General features: G+C 37.0%; 1 protein-coding gene across 5 annotated transcripts in view; it reads left to right on the forward strand.

Moving 5' to 3' along the window:
* The window catches only part of for (cGMP-dependent protein kinase for), a 176,091-nt gene extending 161,465 nt beyond the window's left edge, over window positions 1–14,626 (forward strand). For all 5 annotated transcript variants that reach the window (XM_034979014.2, XM_034979015.2, XM_034979018.2 and 2 more), the window contains 7 exons: window positions 5,501–5,595; window positions 6,187–6,333; window positions 8,268–8,587; window positions 9,369–9,456; window positions 9,843–10,027; window positions 10,450–10,666; window positions 11,307–14,626. In XM_034979014.2, the coding sequence (XP_034834905.1) occupies window positions 5,501–5,595; window positions 6,187–6,333; window positions 8,268–8,587; window positions 9,369–9,456; window positions 9,843–10,027; window positions 10,450–10,666; window positions 11,307–11,472 (1,218 nt within the window). In that variant the 3' untranslated portion in view covers window positions 11,473–14,626. The remainder of the gene's footprint in view (window positions 1–5,500; window positions 5,596–6,186; window positions 6,334–8,267; window positions 8,588–9,368; window positions 9,457–9,842; window positions 10,028–10,449; window positions 10,667–11,306) is intronic.
* Window positions 14,627–20,188: the final 5,562 nt, after the last annotated feature.

Here is a 20,188-nt window from a genome sequence, read left to right on the forward strand (position 1 = left end):
GCCTGATGCCAATACCTGGTTAAGTAAATTCGCCTCTATCCCTACTTCTCTTTTCACAATGGCATGCATGAATATCCACCCACCCACTAAAGTCCTATATGCCTGATACCAGAATACGAATATGAGTTTTAATGTTTAAAAATCCTATATTATATTAGTTACAAAGCTCACTTATACCTCTGCTTATACTTGGTTTCCGAATTAATTCGATGTAAGTACCTACATAATATAGCAGAAATATTATATTTATAGTTCTAGTTTAGAGCACAGTGAGAGGTGTAAAGGCTTTTTAACCCAAGCATTGGAGGCTGTAGAGGCCGTAGTGTCGGGCTATTGTGCCTACAAGGTCAGCGCACTGTGCGGGCGGCCACATTAGGGTCATCGCGCACTTCAACCATACTTAAACTAATGAGTAAAATATTGTTAATGGTGCTAATACAGTAATACAAAAAAAACTTTAAATGCAAACATTATTTTTATAAGACTCTTTCTAGGAAATCTTGTCAAAAGTAACACAATAATTTTTGCGGAATACTTACTCATTTTTTACTTACTCATTTCACTTGTGAAAAGAACTCAACACTTCTTGCGGATTTTATAATTATGCACGTTAATTATTATGGACTAATTGTTGTTAGCTAATCGAATCGATTATACAAAATTACTGTTCTCGAAATCGAGGGAAATAATTGCCATATCCATACTAATATTATAAATGCGAAAGTTTGTCTGTCTGTTTGTCTGTCTGTCTGCTAGCCTTTCACGGCCCATCTGTTCAACAGATTTTGACGAAATTTGATACAGAAATAGCTTGCATACCGGGGAAGGAAATAAGCTATTTTATACCGGAAATTCAAAGAGTTCCCACGAATTTATAAGAAAACCTAAATCCATGCGGATAAAGTCACGGGCATCATCTAGTTATTGAGAAAATGTTAATTTATGTATGGAATAGTACCTACATATCAATCAATACATTAATATAATTGTATCATAATATTATTGGTGTATTTATTTGCATAATTTGTATGCTACAAAGTTTTCAAATATACAGCAAATTATTGTCAGTTTTAATGACATCAAATAACACCTGCGCTAAACAAGTTTTATAATTTAATAAATAAATTCGTTTCAACTTTAAATACTAACTTGATTAATTGCTAAGACATTTAGCTCTAAACCAGGTAAATAATTTACATAATAATTATTTACTATTAATGTAGATTTATATGCATTATGCGTTGACCTTGACTAATAGTACGAAATAACTAATTAATTTATAACATAAATAAAACATAAAATAATATTTAATATGTAATTGACGGCCTACAAATACAAGACTTATCCAACATTATTAAATAAGAATAATAATAATTTTAAGTAGGTATCTATAGTCCGCGACAGGTCAAGATAGCATTCGGGGTATGAGGCGGGGGGACGCCCCGCACACCCACACGTCAACCGCGCTCGCCCGCACAGGGTTAGCGCTGGGGTTGTGCGGGTGTGCGTTGCGTTCCCTCCCCGATTTCTATCTCGACCTATCGCGTACTATAAAATATAATCTCATACAATTAAAAGAATAGTTCTGATTCACTCACTGACTTGTACATAATCTCTAGGTACTCATCTACAATACACCTTAACCAAAATAGTTGGACCGAAAAAGCTGTGCACAAAGTTTCTCTTTATAATGTAAACAAAGAATAAGACCATATTTATCTAAATTTCCACAGGAGTGAAGTCGCGGGCGGTCGCTAGTAAATTAATAATTTGACAGTAGCTTTGTAATGGTGTATAGTGGGTGGTGGCCATAACGAAAGGGATATGAGGTCAGATTTCTGTACGTCCGCGTGTAAAATGGTTATCTAAATGAACCTTTTGCAGTTTTGCGTCACACGGTACATGTCAGGGTCAAGCATGAGTGAAGCCTCCGGCTCAGAGTTACCCATGCAGATTCTGTTGCAATGTACCTAACCTTTCTATCGCAGCTAAGTGTTGCGAACGACGATGATGACGATGATGCGAATGGGACGATTGGTTTCGAAACCGTGCTATGGTCTTTTTTTAGGGTTCCGTACCTCAAAAGGAAAAAAAGGAACCCTTATAGGTTAACACTTCTTTGTCTGTCTGTCTCTCCGTCTGTCCGTCTGTCCGTCTGTTTGTAGTGTCTGTCACGAAAACCTATAGGGTACCTACTTCCCGTTGACCTAGAATCATGAAATTAGGCAGATCTGATCTTATAGTACTTACAAGAAAAGGAATAAATCTAAAAACTGTGGATTTGTGGTTACATCACACACAAAGAAAAATGTGTTAATGAACAAATAATTAGGTAGTATTTTCAATTTTCAAAGTAAGATAACTATGCCATGTAGCGCATTATATAAAACAAAATAAAACAGATTTTTGTTTATTTTAATGCATAATAGTTTTTGATTTATCGTGCAAAATGTTGAAAAAAATACCCGAGTAGGTACTAGTACGGAATCCTAGGTGCGCGAGTCTGACCCGCACTTGGCCGGTTTTTTTAATAAAAATATGTAGCGAGAAAACGATCAGGTGGGGTCACCTGATGTTAAGTGATTACTGCCGTCCATGAACATCTGCAGCACCAGAGGAACCGCCTAAGCCTTACCGGCCTTTCAGGAATTTGTTAATTTCTTTTAAACGAAATGTTCCAGAATCGACTAAATATTCTCGAATCTGTCTATGTCTGTCTGTCGCACCGGGTTATCACAGGGGATGTGCGGGACGTTCCCACCTCGATTGCCATCTCGACCTGTCGCGTAATGGTATAATACATACCTTGTAAATTTTAAACAAAAACATTCTAATTTTATTTTCAAACAAAAGAATCTTAATTGTAGTATTATTTAATTATCTACCACACAAAGTAAAGGCAACGAACGAATAATAATACTTAAATATAAATTACTAACATTCTTTACAATTTCCCTACTGAGTAAATATTTAAAAAACCCATAATAATTTACAAAGCCTGTATTTAAATTACAGAAAAAATTGTGACTTCTCATCCGTGGTTGAGTTCTAATTTTACAAACCTCTATGCTTTTTTTTTTGATTTGCATTGAAGACTTTTCCAATGTCACTTAAAAGTAATAACTACCTAGTTACCTACTTACTTACTTACAAGTTACTAGTTAGTAAAAACTTACAGTAGAGTAAACAACAGTTAGCTATTATATTCTAGTTATTTTTATAAAAAATCATCGTCTATCGTCGTTTATGTCAACATTTTTAACACTGAGTGACGTGGGGTAGACGAACCGTAGCCGAATTGGTCAAAGGCCCCGAGGGTGATGCGGTCTATAGTCCGCGACAGGTCGAGATGGCAATCGGGGATGAGACGGGGGGACGCCCCGCACACCCGCACGTCACCCGCGCTCACCCGCACCGGGTTATTCATTCATTCATTCATGATCAACCCATCGCCGGCTCACTACAGAGCACGGGTCTCCTCTCAGAGTGAGAAGGTTTTGGCCATAGTCTACCACGCTGGCCATGTGCAGATTGGTAGACTGCACACACCTTTGAGAACATTATGGAGAACTCTCAGGCATGCAGGTTTCCTCACGATGTTTTCCTTCACCGTTAAAGCAAGTGATATTTAATTAATTAAAACGCACATAACTCGGAAAAGTTAGGGGTGCGCACCTGGGATCGAACCCCCAACCTTTGATGAGAAGGCGGACGTCCTAACCACTAGGCTATCACAGCCTTTTTTACCGTACACCCGGGTTATTAGCGTAAAGAAATACGCGACTTTTATCGCAAAAATACGAGTCGGTACAACTATATTAGGTATTATGTTGATTACTTAATAATGCCTAGCAAATTGAAAAGTCGTTGCTTATTTAACGCATACAAACCAATTGAACACACACATTGAGAATTATTCCAGACTAGCTGTTGCCCGCGATTACGTCCGCGTCCCGCGGGACCCGCCTTATCCCGTCGATTTTCCAAAAAAAATCTTTTATACAAAACTTGTCCTGACAATAACGAACACAAAAAAATAATTATGCAATTATTGATGGCAGTCGTTCGAAAGTTAAGCGCGTACCTACATATCGGCGATTCATTTTTTTTTAAATTATTATTATTAAACTTATAATAATTACATATTATTCTTGCTACATTCAGTGCCACAAAATCCACAGTTGGTTTTACTGAGCACTGTGTATATATAGATTGAGTTGACAACATTTGGTAATAGCACATTAAAAAGAGAAATCGGAAATCATAAAAATACCTGCGACTCGTAAATTGCATCAAGAAATTACACCAATATACCTAAATTGTAACAAAAAGAAAGTAACAGCAATTGGTCGATTAAAAACTTTGTTCAATGGTGATTGACATTTTGCGGTTTTTTACGAACTTTATTGGTTCAAGTGAGGTAAAATTTGCCGTAACCATGACTCATAAATCGCCTTGTATAATCTTATTAGGTACCTAACTACTTTTTTAACTTTTTATTTAAATAAAAGAAATCATCATTGGTAGATGTGTTGCATTGCAATTTGCAGCACAAATTATGCATCCTTTCTTAATCATCCTTATTTTTCTTGTATTTACATGTAATTGTTGAATGGCAATTCTACTAACTATCCATATTTATAAAAAGAAAAGCTGACTGACTGACTGACTGACAAACTGATCTATCAACGCACAACTCAAACTCTTCGCCTGGACAAATCGGGCTGAAAGGCGTGCAGATAGCTACTATAACGTACACATCCGTTACCACTAAGGGGGTAAAATAGGGGTTTGAAATTTGTGTATAAGTCGTTGGCATAAGCTAGTTCAAAAACATATACTTACCTACCTAATTTACATATAAACATGTTCATCTCTAGGATGCCAAGTCTCAGAACATATTTAATCACTGGTGGAACATAACAATTTATTTTTCGGTATCTACATGTACGAATATGCTACTAACCATGTAGGTATAACTATCTACGTCACTTACTTCTAATTACATACTAGGGAAATTGGTTACAATACTCGGAACTTGACCGTGCCAGTGCCCCTTTAGCTGTTATCGTTCTTTGTTTTGGTTTATTCAAATAAGTCTACTTATTAGGGTCAAAGATAATATGTAAATATTGTTAACGGGCCAAAAAAGTCTATCAATACTACCTATGCGATGACCAAAAGTGACAAAAGATTATCGGCTTGGCCTATTTACTAGAAAAAGCAAAAATAAAAACTTATTGCTTTCATATTTGTAAGTCATTGAAGATTTCAGTCTTCAACCTTCTGAAATGGGGGCTAAAATGGAACATACGTATGTATAGACCGCGACAGGTTGAGATGGCAATCGGAGTTTAATCCGCACCGCGTGTTCCCTCCCTGATTGCCATTTCGACTTTTCGCGTACTATACCTACCTCTACACAACTGTATTATCTTCCAGTATCCTTTCTTTTCATCAATTAAAATAGTTATTTATGTTACGTTTTTCTTCGTTTCAGGTCAAAGTAACGCAGAAGCCACCAAATAGCAACGATGAGAAATTCATTAGAACTCTCACGAAAGGCGATTTCTTTGGCGAGAAAGCATTACAAGGGTAAATGACTTTTGGTTCTTACACAACACCTTTATGTTTGACTACGATCTTTAGATAATAATAACTAGATGAAGCCCGCGACTTCGTCCGCACGGATATATGTCTAAAATAAATGTTCCCGCGGGAACCATGTGTTTTTACGGGATAGAAAGTAACATATGTGTTAATCCAAGGTAATATTTTTGCGTGAAAGAATAACAAACGTACACACACACACATACAAACTTTCGCTTTTATAATATTAGTGTGAAGTGTGATAAAGCGAACAAAAAGTGAATAATGACAATCTAATGGAACATGCTATATGAAATAATCGAACGTTTGCAGTAACCACATAGTTACTTAATTATAACTCAAATTGTCTTTGTACAGGGTTTCCTAAATATTATTTTACGACATGACAATGTCTAAGATAGACTAGTTCTATACCAGAACAAATTGAAATTATCTAGATAGATATTTTAACTAAGATACCTCATCCTAATTTTTCTTTTGACCCATTAGGTAAGGGTTGCAAAAATTGGACTCACATCAGATCAGAATTTACCAAATATCATACGTGATTTTAATTAGGACTGATAACATTTTCAGGGACGATCTGCGGACGGCGAACATCATCTGTGACTCTCCGAATGGCACCACTTGTCTCGTTATTGACCGGGAGACCTTCAACCAGCTCATATCCACCTTGGACGAGATCCGAAGCAAATATAAGGACGAGGGCGATGATAGGCAAAGGTAAGATTATTTTGCAGCCCCCAAAATTTGGTACTTATCTGTCAAATTATTTAAAGTATAGAAAAATATGGCACCAGAATTAAACCTATTTGACCACACATTTATACTCGTAGGAAGGCGATGATATTTCCTAGACTACTTCTTGATATAATAAAAAACAGACTAATTTGTGGCTAAAAAGCCGATAGGGGATTAAAAGATAGTTACTTAGTCAAGGCCTACTAAGTAGTATGTGCCTAGGTTAGTCCTTAATTTAATAAAGAGGTTGTTTTTAAATGATGCGACAGGGCGGAATAAGATTTGTCATTTTCTTGACCCATTGCATATCATATAGGGTCATTTGCATAGATAAAGAAATTTGTTGTAGGAACTAGGCCGCACAATGCCTTACAATGTGGTATACATTAACATTAAGTTCTTGTGTCAAGTTCACAAAAACCCCATCTAAGACCGATACGGACAACAATAGGTTTCACAAGAATGCGACCACAGTCGCTATACTCACATATGCTATTGTATTTAGTGCTTTATTTTGAAACGCTACTATTTTGAGCGTTCGCCTTTGTCTGACCATTGAATAACATGCTGTATTTCTGTTAATGCAAACTTGGATATGTTGTACGGTAAGTGATTTGCATACCTAAAATATAAATATAAATGAACTAGAAAAATCGAAACCTCCGTAGCTCAACCTAAGCTGTCTTTCGTTTAAAAGTATCGATCTCAACGGTCAAAGAGGGGAGATAATTCTGAATGATGGACTACTCGACAATATTATCGTATCTACTTTTAGTACAAGCTTCAAGCTTGCCCCATCTCGTCAATTAAGCGTTAGATAGCAATTTTTTTTTAAAAGAAGGAAGTTTTTGTCTACAGAAAAGACGCGCAGCTGTATATTAATATACTATAAATAATTATATTGTACGTAACAATAATTACAAAATTGAGTTAGGTAATATAGAAATCAAACCCGTGAACTGTAATTTTTATACCTGCGAAGGCGTTAATAATAAAACTAATATTTTCCTAATAAATTACGAAACCATCAAACGTTACAGTCAGCGCTTATCACTTTCACTATCAATCAACCGCAATGGTAAAAGAAATTAGTATTGAACAGTGGAAGTAAATCGCGGGTTATTAACTTTCCTCTTTGGCATAGAAACTTGAACCTTTTTGCTGTAAAGCCGGCACAATTGATGATTCTCGCGGTTTTATCGGAGTATTGTCAACTGAAACAATGCAGCCGCACTTCGGAACGTGATAAACGACTATTGATTGTAGGCGATTGTACTTTATTTTTCGTTCGACTAATTAAAACAAGGTCTAATGGATTTCAAGATTATTTTATACTTTAGCCTTTGTTCACGGCTCCGTTGCGAAACGCCAAAGAATTGGCTTTCGCGGCAGTAGATAATGCTGTACCACAACACAATGACCTCAATACAGAGTAAACTAACCATTTAAAGGAAAGGATAAGATTAGATGATATTTTAACCCAGCGACCCATTTCAAACCATAAAAATCTACACAGTACTTCTTCATCTTGGTACTAACTCAATTTCTCTATTTAACAGTAAAACTTATGAGTTTAGATTAAAGTAAAACTACTAATTAGCCAAAAATAAAGGTAGGTCGTAGTTCAATTAAGAGCTCATTGGCACTAAGTAATAAGAAAAAAAAGGAAAATACCAGCCCCAAGTACATTTTTAATACCAAGAACAGTAAACAATGCTCTTTGCCGTGATAGACGCGTAACAGCGGTAAATCATGAAACAATAAAAAAAAAAATCTTGTTTGCGCATCGAACAAGACTGTTCTGAAATGCTAACGAATTACCAAATGTCGAAAAAAGTACCTAGTAAGATTACAAATTTTCTCAGCAACCATTATTCACTTAATCCGTACTTAACCTTAATTATTTTGCATTGCAGACTTAACGAAGAGTTCGCGAATCTCCGACTCTCAGACCTACGAATCATCGCGACCCTTGGTATCGGAGGCTTCGGTCGCGTTGAGCTGGTCCAGATTCACGGTGACTCCAGCCGGTCCTTCGCCTTGAAGCAGATGAAGAAGGCTCAGATAGTGGAGACGAGGCAGCAGCAGCATATCATGTCAGAGAAGGAGATCATGTCGGAAATGAACTGCGAATTCATTGTGAAGTTGTACAAGACGTTCAAGGATCGCAAGTACTTGTACATGCTGATGGAGACTTGCCTTGGTGGGGAGCTGTGGACTATACTGAGGGATAGAGGTGAGAAAAACTTAACAACTGTATATTTGAAATCGCCTGAGTTACGTACTCTTTCACTCTGAAACGAATAAAGAAGGCTCTTGACGATGAGACAATGGCGTCGATTCTGTTGTCTTTCTCTAAACTAAATTGCATTCTTCATCTGCATCTTTTTCTTTTTAATATTGCTAAAACGAAAATGAATTTTACATTTAGTCTCTAAACTTTACTGCGCTCTACAAATTTAAACAAAAGGCTTGCGACTGGCAGCTAAAACACGAGGTTTGACAGCTCTAAATTAAATTTAAAACTGTGAAACTGTGTCGGTCCTTTTCATATTACATTAGTAATAAGGGAATGCGAATACTCTAAAATTTAGTATTGCTCAGAATCAGAATCAATGTAGCCCATTGGCTACATCATGCCAAAAAAGGAGATCATGTCAGAAATTACCTAAAATGACATTGCGAAATTGTAGGTACATGTATAAGACCTTACCTGTAATTTGTGTTTTGTGATGAAATGAAATATATACATACATACACACATACTGACAGAGGCCTTGAACTATGGTATTATGGCTTTCGGTATTAAATTAAGTATATTTATAGAGTGTATAAAAGACTGAAAACAATTCGAAATGTTGAGTTGATTAGGAATTTGATTATATTCATTAGCTAATGTCAGTCATCAATTAAAGAAGAAATCTGGTCAGCATGCTTGGCTTTTGAGCTTAAATTAGATGCCAAGGTTTTGGCTAATGATTTATATGAATTGGTATTAAATAAAATTATATTTTCAGGACAATTCGACGATGCAACCACAAGATTTTACACGGCGTGTGTTGTTGAAGCTTTCCACTATTTACATTCTAGGAATATAATTTACAGGTGACTCTTTTTTTTTCAAATTTTGTAATGATTCAGAATCATTTGTCATGATCAACCCATCGCCGGCCTGATCGCGACTGAGCACGGGTCTCCTTTCACAATGAGAATGGTTTATAGTAGCCCAGAGTCTGCTAAGCTGGCGAAGTGCGAATTGGCATACTTCACATAGCTTTGAGAATATTATGGAGAACTCTCAGGCATGGAGGTTTGCTCAAGATATTTTCCTTCACCGTTAAAGCAAGTGATATTTAATTGCTCAAAATAACAAAAAAAAGTACAAATGTGTGCCCGGGATTGATATCCTATTGATTATGACGTCGGCCTTCCATTCGGGAGGTCAGGGCATTAATTATTATTAATCTGTTAATATTGGCCTCTTTCCTCAGGGATCTCAAACCAGAGAACTTACTGCTTGACTCGAAAGGCTACGTGAAGCTAGTGGACTTTGGTTTCTCGAAGAAACTGCAAGCGAGCCGCAAGACGTGGACCTTCTGCGGCACGCCTGAGTACGTCGCGCCCGAGGTCATCATGAACCGCGGACACGACATCAGTGCCGACTACTGGTCTTTAGGTAAGGTCACCACACAATACAATATTTTCAAGACAAAGAAATTATTCAAATAAAATAAACTGGTGACGTCTCCGTCCACCAGTGACACCCGACAGGAGTAAAGCTTGTGTACGTGTGTTCGAATTCACCCACTGTGTCGGTTCAAGGTCCTTTTCCTGACGCTAAATGTATTTTGAGTTTCGATCACAGTCACAGTTTGCTCTCCGGCAACCGTGCGCGCAAAGATACCTACTAAGTATAAAAGTTCCGCTTCAATAGATGTTTAATAAAATGAATGTCTCGCCTTTGCCACCTTTTCCGCTGGTAAAGTACTATATCGGCAGCCCCATAATCACCCATACATTTGTTTCCCACACCCCACTTTGCTGCACTGATAAAAGTTTTTGGGGTTTTTTTTTTAAATATGAGTGTTTTATTTCCAGGTGTGCTAATGTTCGAACTGCTCACCGGTTCTCCGCCTTTCACGGGTACCGATCCTATGAAGACTTACAACAAGATCCTGAAGGGAATAGACGCGGTGGAGTTCCCGCGCAGCATCACGCGGAACGCGGCCAACCTCATCAAGAAACTGTGTCGTGACAACCCTGCCGAGCGACTGGGCTACCAGCGGGGCGGCATCACTGAGATACAGAAACACAAGTAAGACTTGTTGCTATACTTAACATCGAAATGACGTCATTTTGACGTCAGCCCAAAATGAAAATATGTAAAAATATACCATCAGCTCGAAACTTCAGTCTAGTGCTGACGGCACTAAAATCACGGCCACGCGCATTAGCAATTTTGAAACCACCATTACCATTTATGAAAAAAAAAATGTATATTATTAAAATAAAAAATAAAATAATCTTTATTTTTCACACAATAATTTCACAAACCATAACAGCTGGGAACGATGATCCTGCAGAAGTTTACACTGTCGATTATTGTACCTACGATGGTACGGAACCCTTTGCGTGCAAGTCCGACTCGTAGGTACTTGACCGATTTTTCTTATTTTACTCCTGGATGGCAAAGTCCAAAAGTCCATAAAAAGCTTTACAGGACGCGGCAAAAAGTAATGTACATCGACATTTAGAAGGAGATAGCAGATTTGTAGAGCGTTGTCTCTGTCATTGAGATCGACAAAATGTCATATAGGTATGAGTGACAGAGACAACACTCTACACAGCCGACATGTCATTCTAAAGGCCGATGTACATTACTTTCTGCCGCGTACTGTACTTCATAAAATCGTCATTTAATAAGATAATTCCTTACAAAAAATGTAACATTCTAGATGGTTCGACGGTTTTAACTGGGAAGGTCTGGCGCAGCGTACCTTGGATCCACCAATCACGCCCGTCGTGAAGTCAGCTGTAGACACGCACAACTTCGACCAGTACCCGCCCGACGCGGACGAACCTCCACCCGACGACCTCTCCGGATGGGACGCCACCTTCTAACCAATGAGCCATTGGGACACTGTACCCTGTACAGCCTGAATGTAGTTACGCTTCTGTTGAGGCCACGATGATGTCAGTCTTTCTAAATAGAAGGAGGAAAAGAGGTATCGCAGTGAAGTTAGCTAATATCGGTTGTATGCACGATAATCTATGATTCGTATAGTCTGACCTAAGCTTTATTTGCTTTCTACCCGCCCGCGCTTTAAAATAATCAAAAGGCGACTGGTAAAACAAAAAGAAGCTTTTTAGTTGAGAGAGCATAATATAATTAAGTAGGTATTAAAGATCTTATTAAATTGTATAATACTAGCTTATTCCCGCCACTTCGTCCATGTGGAATATACGAATTTAAACCCCCTATATAACCCCTAACCTAACCTTTTAGGGATTGAGTTTTCAAAAATCTTTTCTTAGTACCTAGATGTCTACGTCATAACAGCTATCTGCATGCCCAACTTCAGCCCAATCCGTCCAGTAGTTTTAACTGTCAGTTGATAGATCAGTCAGTCTGCTTTTCCTTTTTTATATATTATAGATCTCCGCATAAAAGGAATTCCTTCATATTATATCATTGTAAAATATAGAACTTTGCATTCTGTTGTTAAAAATGTACGACAGCGCCATCTATTATGAAAGATAGTTTTATTAACTTCAAAACAGCTACTCGCTACTAGATGGCGCAAGTGATTTGTCATAGATAAAAAATAGTATGTAATATATTATATTATTTTCAGATGGTGATTTTAGTTAAAATTTGCATTTTTTTAAATTGTATCTACTTATTTCAGAAATATTCTAAGGGACCCATCATCGTTGCCTCAATAAGGTAGAGGCGGAGAGGTTAAGCAAATTAACCTTGTAATAAATCGAATACGGCAATCATGTTAGCTATACAAATAAGAAATATCTCATTTAGTTTTTATGTCTGCAGTTCAAGCTGTTTGCCATTATATTAGTTACAGCGCTTGCCAACCGAATCAGATATTTTTATAGCGATGCTGCAAATTTTTACTTACTTAGATAAATATATTACATTTCCACATAAATAATAATTTCCTAAATGTTAATACCGATTTTGGTCTACCGTTACAGATTTAAACTATGTAAATAATATACAGAATATTGTATAAATATTTTTGTTTATTTTGTTTGGAGGGTAGAGCAGGCACTTAAAGATCTTACATTTTAGTTTAAAATATTTTATTATTAAGTAATATTTATCATACAAAATAAAACTAAGCATAGTTATTCATTATACCTACTAGACCTATAGTTGCAGGGTAAAACATTAAATTATCGTTACCAGCAAAATATCGACGATTTATTATTTACAATTTCAGCTCTATTAACATGTAAATAATTTCCATTTTTCATCAATTTTTCATTCATAGCTGTTGAAGTTTTATCGGGCATGTGGTATAAATTATTATTATTTGATTATTGCTAATATTAAGATTACTACATTTCGTCTGCCGTCGCAGAACATTTTCAAAATCAATTACCAATTATTTTTCCTAAGTTTTTATTTCAGTTTAAAATATTTGGTTTTTGTGTTATAACAGTAACGTTTTGATGCAATTAAAATATAAAGGTAAGTACCTATAAGTACTAAGCCAACATTTTCCACAATTCCGTGTACCTATTTTCAATATAGTGCTCAAAATGAAAATGTATTTTTATATACCTAAATATTGCTGTTATAATATCATGATGGCATGAATGGTAAATTAAATTAAATTTTATGAGTAATATAGCACCATAACATTATTTTTTACACAAAACTATTTATATGCAAATACAATCTTATCACTATTTATATTTTACATTTTAAACTGAGTAAAAAATTAAGTTACATAATATTTTTTCACTCAAACACAGATTATTTGCACATTATTATATTTCAGTTTAGAAAAAAATATAATTACCATTCGATTTACGATAGATATAATATTTTTAGGGTTCCGTACCTCAAAAGGAAAAACGGAACCCTTATAGGATCACTTTGTTGTCTGTCTGTCTGTCTGTCAAGAAACCTACAGGGTACTTCCCGTTGACCTAGAATCATGAAATTTGGCAGGTAGGTAGATCTTATAGCTGACATTTGGTGAAAAATCTGAAAACCGTGAATTTGAGATAACTATATTAAGTGGGGTATCATATGAAACCTGTACATTCTAAAACAGATTTTTATTTATTTTTATGCATCATAGTTTTTAATTATCGTGCAAAATGTCGAAAAAATACGACTGTAGTACGGAACCCTAACTGCACGAGCCTGACTCGCACTTGGCCGGTTTTTTAATATTTATTTTCATACCTGGGCGCGTTTGGAACCCTAGGGCGTAGCTTTAGTTTTAAGTTTGCGTAATAATTATCACCACTATATCTTACAAATCCAACATCTGACTATCAAAAAGAGTAATTTATTAGGTACCTATTTTGAATAAATATTTGACTTTGACTTTGACTTTGATATAAGTCCCGCAAATTGTTATAGCGCTGGAACCATGTCTTTTGACTTTGACTTACCAACATTTTTCGTTTAGTAAGTAGGTACCCTGTCCATATATTAATAGATATTTTTTTAACTATACCTACGTCATAAAAGTAATACTAAATGCAACATCCTCAGCAAGACAATCTTTGACAATAATAATTTCATTCGAATAACGTAGGTATTAAATAAACTAATGTGACAAATTGTTTTACAATAATCTTTGCAAATAATTCTCAAATCTGTATAAATTGAAAATGACATGGGATTTGTTCCATGAAGATAGTTATATTTTTGAATTGTTTATCAAAATATTATGGTAGCTATGGCATGACGTAAATTATTGCTAAGCCCTCATAATAATAATAATAATGAAGTCAATTAATAGTAAAATATAGTCTTCCGTAAAAAAGTTGCGAAAAATGTTATTGTAAATAGTAGTAATTATATTAATAGGAAAACGTCATATTATTTAATATATGAATTTTCATTTAACTCTAAAACAATTATTATAAATAATGTTATGTTTTAAATTGTAACTATTATGTAAGGACATTATTTTTATAATCATAGAGCAAAAATAGAATTAATATTGATTACTTATTATATAAAATTATATGAATTTTTGATAAATGTAAAATATACTATTTCGATTAGAAATTTTGTTTTCTTATCTAGTCCGAAAGAGGTTACTTATATCAATAAAGCATGCAAACGTTTCTACAAAAATGGCCTCACAGTAAGTATAGTTACGCGACAGGTAAGAAATGGCAATCGGGAAGGGAACGCCTCGCACACCCGCACAGCCCCCGCGCTAACCCGGTGCGGGCGAGCGCGGCTGACGTGCGGTTGCATATCTGAGAGTTCTCCATAATGTTCTCAAAGTCCGCCAGTCTGCACTTGAGCAGCGTGGTAGACTATGGCCAAACCATTTCATTCTGAGAGGAGACCCGCATTCAGTAGTGAGCAGCCGGCAATGGGTTGATGATGATGATGATAGATTTACGATTTATGCCTGATGCATGAGGTAGCTCTTGTAGCAAAAAAAAATATTTTATCGTTCTTACACATAAAAGAAAAAATAAAGTCCACGCTCAAAGATAAATTAATTTTATTTAAATAAATAGGTAGGTACCTAGTAGGTAAAATTATTAATTTCATCAATTTTCTTAGGTAGCTGTGTATCTATCTGTCTCTTGTAGCAGTCGAGCTATCAGTTACTCATCCCAAACCCTACATTTCAAACATCCTAATAAATGGCCTGTGGTCCAAGTCTAAAAAATTCAGTCAGTTTTTGAAAAAAAATATTCAACTCAACTTGGTTCTTCTCGGTAGGAAAGGCATTCCGAACCAGCAGTGGTAGATGTATTAGACGATTCAAAAGTACTTGTTAAAATCTAATCAATAAAAAATATTTACATTTCAACAAAACCCCTAAATACTTACCTTTTTATATCATCATCTCCGGCTCCATGCAGGTTTTCTCACGATGTTTTCCTTCGTCATTAAACTAGGTGATACATAATTACTTAAAATGCTCATAACTCCAGAAAGTTAGAGGTGCGTGGCCGTGGCCAAACCCCGGAGCCCCTAAATAGGATTATTGACGACGTCTTAACTACTAGGGTATCAGCTGTTGCACGTTGATACAGTTATTTTGCACCACACGTGCAAAATAACTGTATCCCTATCACACTGCCATATCCCTTCCAGGTTAGCCCGCTGTCATCTTAGACTGCATCATCACTTACCATCAGGTGAGATTGCAGTCAAGGGCTAACTTGTATCTGAATAAATAAATAAAATAAAAAAACACGTCCATAGCATCCCATCGCGGAATTCCGTTGGCAACTATCGCAAAGTTGTCCTTCCCATCCTGTCGTACCTCGTTATGCTCCGCTCGGCCGGATGTGAGATCCATAGCTGAAAACCTTAGGCTTTAAAATTAATTCCATAGTAGGTTACACGTTGACACAGTTATTTTGCACCACACGTCCATATCATCCCATCACGGAATTCCGTTGGCAACTATCGCAAAGTTGTCCTTCCCATCCTGTCGTACCTCGTTATGCTCTGCTGGGCTGGATGTGAGATCCAAATAGCTGAAAACCTTAGGCTTTAAAATTAATTCCATAGTAGGTTACACGTTGACACAGTTATTTTGCACCATACGTCCATAGCATCCCATCGCGGAATTCCGTTGGCAACTATCGCAAAGTTGTCCTTCCCATCCTGTCGTACCTCGTTATGTTCTGCTCGGCCGGATGTGAGATCCAAATAGCTGAAAACCTTAGGCTTTAAAATTAATTCCATAGTAGGTTACACGTTGACACAGTTATTTTGCACCACACGTCCATAGCATCCCATCGCGGAATTCCGTTGGCAACTATCGCAAAGTTGTCCTTCCCATCCTGTCGTACCTCGTTATGTTCTGCTCGGCCGGATGTGAGATCCAAATAGCTGAAAACCTTAGGCTTTAAAATTAATTCCACAGTAGGTTACACGTTGACACAGTTATTTTGCACCACACGTCCATATCATCCCATCACGGAATTCCGTTGGCAACTATCGCAAAGTTGTCCTTCCCATCCTGTCGTACCTCGTTATGCTCCGCTCGGCCGGATGTGAGATCCAAATAGCTGAAAACCTTAGGCTTTAAAATTAATTCCATAGTAGGTTACACGTTGACACAGTTATTTTGCACCACACGTCCATATCATCCCATCACGGAATTCCGTTGGCAACTATCGCAAAGTTGTCCTTCCCATCCTGTCGTACCTAGTTATGCTCCGCTCGGCCGGATGTGAGATCCAAATAGCTGAAAACCTTAGGCTTTAAAATTAATTCCATAGTAGGTTACACGTTGACACAGTTATTTTGCACCACACGTCCATAGCATCCCATCGCGGAATTCCGTTGGCAACTATCGCAAAGTTGTCCTTCCCATCCTGCCGCAGCTCGTAATAGTTGTGGTGCACTCCACTCGGTCGGATGTGCGGTCCAAATAGCTGAGAATCAATATGCATCTACCCAGTATTCAGTATGTTAGAACTTTATTAATAAACTTCGCTTTACATACTTACATAAAATCTACAGAATATAAGCAGAGTAAAATAGTCTGTGATACCTATAGTTCGCGACGGATTGAGATGGCAATCGAGGTATGAATCGGGGGTACGCCTTGCACACCCGCACGTCACCCACGCTCACCCACAACGCGGGGGCTGTGCAGGGGTGCGGGGCGTCCTCACCCCGATTGCCATCTCGTCCTGTCGCAAACTATAGGTACCTATTGGAGATGTTACGGATATTCGTATCCGCATCCGCAAATGCGGAACATTCGCATTAATTCAGATATCCGCATCCGCGGATGTGAACTTCTAATAACTGCATCCGCATCTGTATCCGCGGATGTCAAAATATTGGCATCCGCTACAACCCTGGTACCTATATATTAAGTACTATGTGATACTATTAAAAACCTCGCCTGCGGCTCGATTTTTAAACTCGTGTTATTAAAGCCCCTATTATACAACCATTTCATAAACTACTACATATTACCAACTGTAGATATTATTATAACTGAACTAGGTGTAACATGCAATGACCAAAACATTCACTCCAATTTTTTCAACAATTTCATTCGTCGGTATTGATTTATTGGCTGTGCCCTATATTCGAGATTCGCATATCACCTAAGCTTCCATATAGGTATCTACTATCTACCTAAACAAAAGCGGTGTTAACTTGTTATCCTTTTTAATATTCTCTCGTTGTTCTCGTATGCACAGCTCTGAACAGAAAACAAGAGACAACAATTAGTAAGAGCAACATAGAAAGTTAAGCAGAAGACATCTCGCATTGTTCAAAGTCTGTTTATTAAAGTCGGCTAATGAACAACCGGGGACAAGCGAGCTGGATAAAGTTCCTATTTAGTGTCATTAATTAAAGAGCAAGACTGGCAACGTGTAAGCAGGAGCGCATAATGGAGCTAATTCAGTGTGGTGTGTTGAAGGCAGATTTAGGTCGCGGGTAATGAGTTTACCTAAGCACGTTAGGTAGCTGCATACAACGTGTTTTGCTGAACTAGGAAGTGAGAGAGCATGTTAAAAATCGCTGTGAGAGCTGTGATACGATAGACTTAAGACTAGGTACTTAGTAGATATCTCTATAATTTAAATTGAACTATTTTTAATTTATAGACTAGCGCTTGGCTGCAATCAGATTTGCTGGCAAATGATGATGCAGCCTAAGATTCACGCTTGTCTAGAAGATGCCTATTCAGTATTCACTCTTGACTTGAATGTATCTATCCATACTAAAGATGGGGGGTAAACCTAATGCCGGCAGAGCGTTCCGTATCCTAGCGGTTTGAATTGAAAACGTGGAAGCAAATCGCTTCATAGGTCCATGTAATTTCGACTACGTGCCTTGCAGTACGATAGTAAAAAGGTGAAGAAATAACCAGGTTAAAAAGATCTAGGCACACTCTCTCATATAATATTTCCTATAGTATACCGAATAAACTTTACGCCGACGCGATGTTTCAAACTTTGAAGCTATAAATTAAAACACCTATATTTCAGTAGAGATGAAGCGCCACATGTATGAATTATTAAACTCCGTAGGTACCTACCTACCTATTTAATGTTAGGTATCATCAGGACTCGAGAGTACGGTATATGTGGCTGTGTGATGTTCATATTAATTATCTACAGTTCTATGGTCTATGGTCGTTCTGTGATGTGGTGATCCCGAAATGAGTAATTAAGTATTTTGATTAGGTACATATTTCTATTGACCATTATTTTCACATCATTGATCCTTAAGCGAGCAGGTATTTACTTAGTATGATTTTCTCCGTTCAAACACCAAAAAAATCTGGCTGCAATCTGCAGACATGAGTCAAACAAACCGTGTAGCGAGGAAGCGTCGCATTTTCGCGCGATCCCCATTCCTGTGGCTAATGGGATAATTCGGTTCCGCGCCTAGGGTCGAACCCTCGGCTATTGGCATTTGACAGATTGCACTCGTAAAATTCAATCGACATCGGCGTAGGCGCTCTGCGTAAAATAGGGTGTTTAATGTTATTGTACAGAACTTGACAGATATGGGATTAGATTATTGGGATAAAATCTGATTTGATACTGTGTTTTGACGCTGTTTTAACTGTGCGGAACATGGAATGGGATTAATTTGGTTATTTGGTATTTCACCTGATGGTTATTCTTGAGCGTTCCCTTTAGCTGAAAACTTGTTCATTAGATTTAAGCGTTTACCTATGGCGCACTAAGCGACACAAGATTGTTGATGTGGAATCTCCACAAAAGATCTATTATAGTGGACGTCAATAGTTTGGGACGAGATGACAACGTTTATAAGTTTTACGTTTGTCTGTTGACCGATAAGTTACAGTCAAAACTCCCTAACTAGTAACTACCTAAGTAGGTACTTTTATCTGCCAAAACCATTCAAATGTACTGTTGTCAATAGGGCGATCAAAAGTAGTGTTATAATATTGGTTTACAGTGATTTTGGCTAAAACATAAAAAGTACTTATTAGTTGTTAAAAATGTTTTTAAAACTAGGCGTCCCAGTTCCTAGCAGTATATCATGTAATGTTATCATTATATGTTGTCACATATAATGTTTTAAGTGGGCTATACCACAAGACTCACTTCGTCGTCCATTCAATCAGCTTCGTGGTTCGGAATCATACCTTAAGCTACGCAAGAAGATTTGCTTCGTCACCTCTTTAATCATCTTCACCTATTGGATCCTTGTTTACCGGACCGAATAAGAGTTCTGACTATAACTAAGACTAGCGACCCGCCCCGGCTTCGCACGGGATGCTTATTATAGTTTTCGTAGGGATATCTAATTGAAAAAATATAGTCTATGTTACTCAGGAATAATGTACCTTTCTACTGAAGCAAGAATTTTCAAAATCGTTTCAGTAGTTCCAAAGATTACTTCCTATAAACAAACTTACCAACTTTACCGCTTTAAATATTAGTATAGATAACATACACATTAGGTTTTCCTCCAGAACCAGTTCCATCTTACATAAAGAGAAAATTAGTATTTAACAAAAGGTAAAATCTATTTTTAGCACCCGTCACGTCTTTCGTGTCTAATATTACTTTGCTCGTACCGTACGCCACATTAACTTTCCTATTATATGAAATCACGTTGATAATTACGCTAACAAGCTTATTAAAC

Source organism: Maniola hyperantus, chromosome 19 (assembly GCF_902806685.2).
Source record: "Maniola hyperantus chromosome 19, iAphHyp1.2, whole genome shotgun sequence".
In the NCBI taxonomy this organism is placed as follows: Eukaryota; Metazoa; Arthropoda; class Insecta; order Lepidoptera; family Nymphalidae; genus Maniola; species Maniola hyperantus.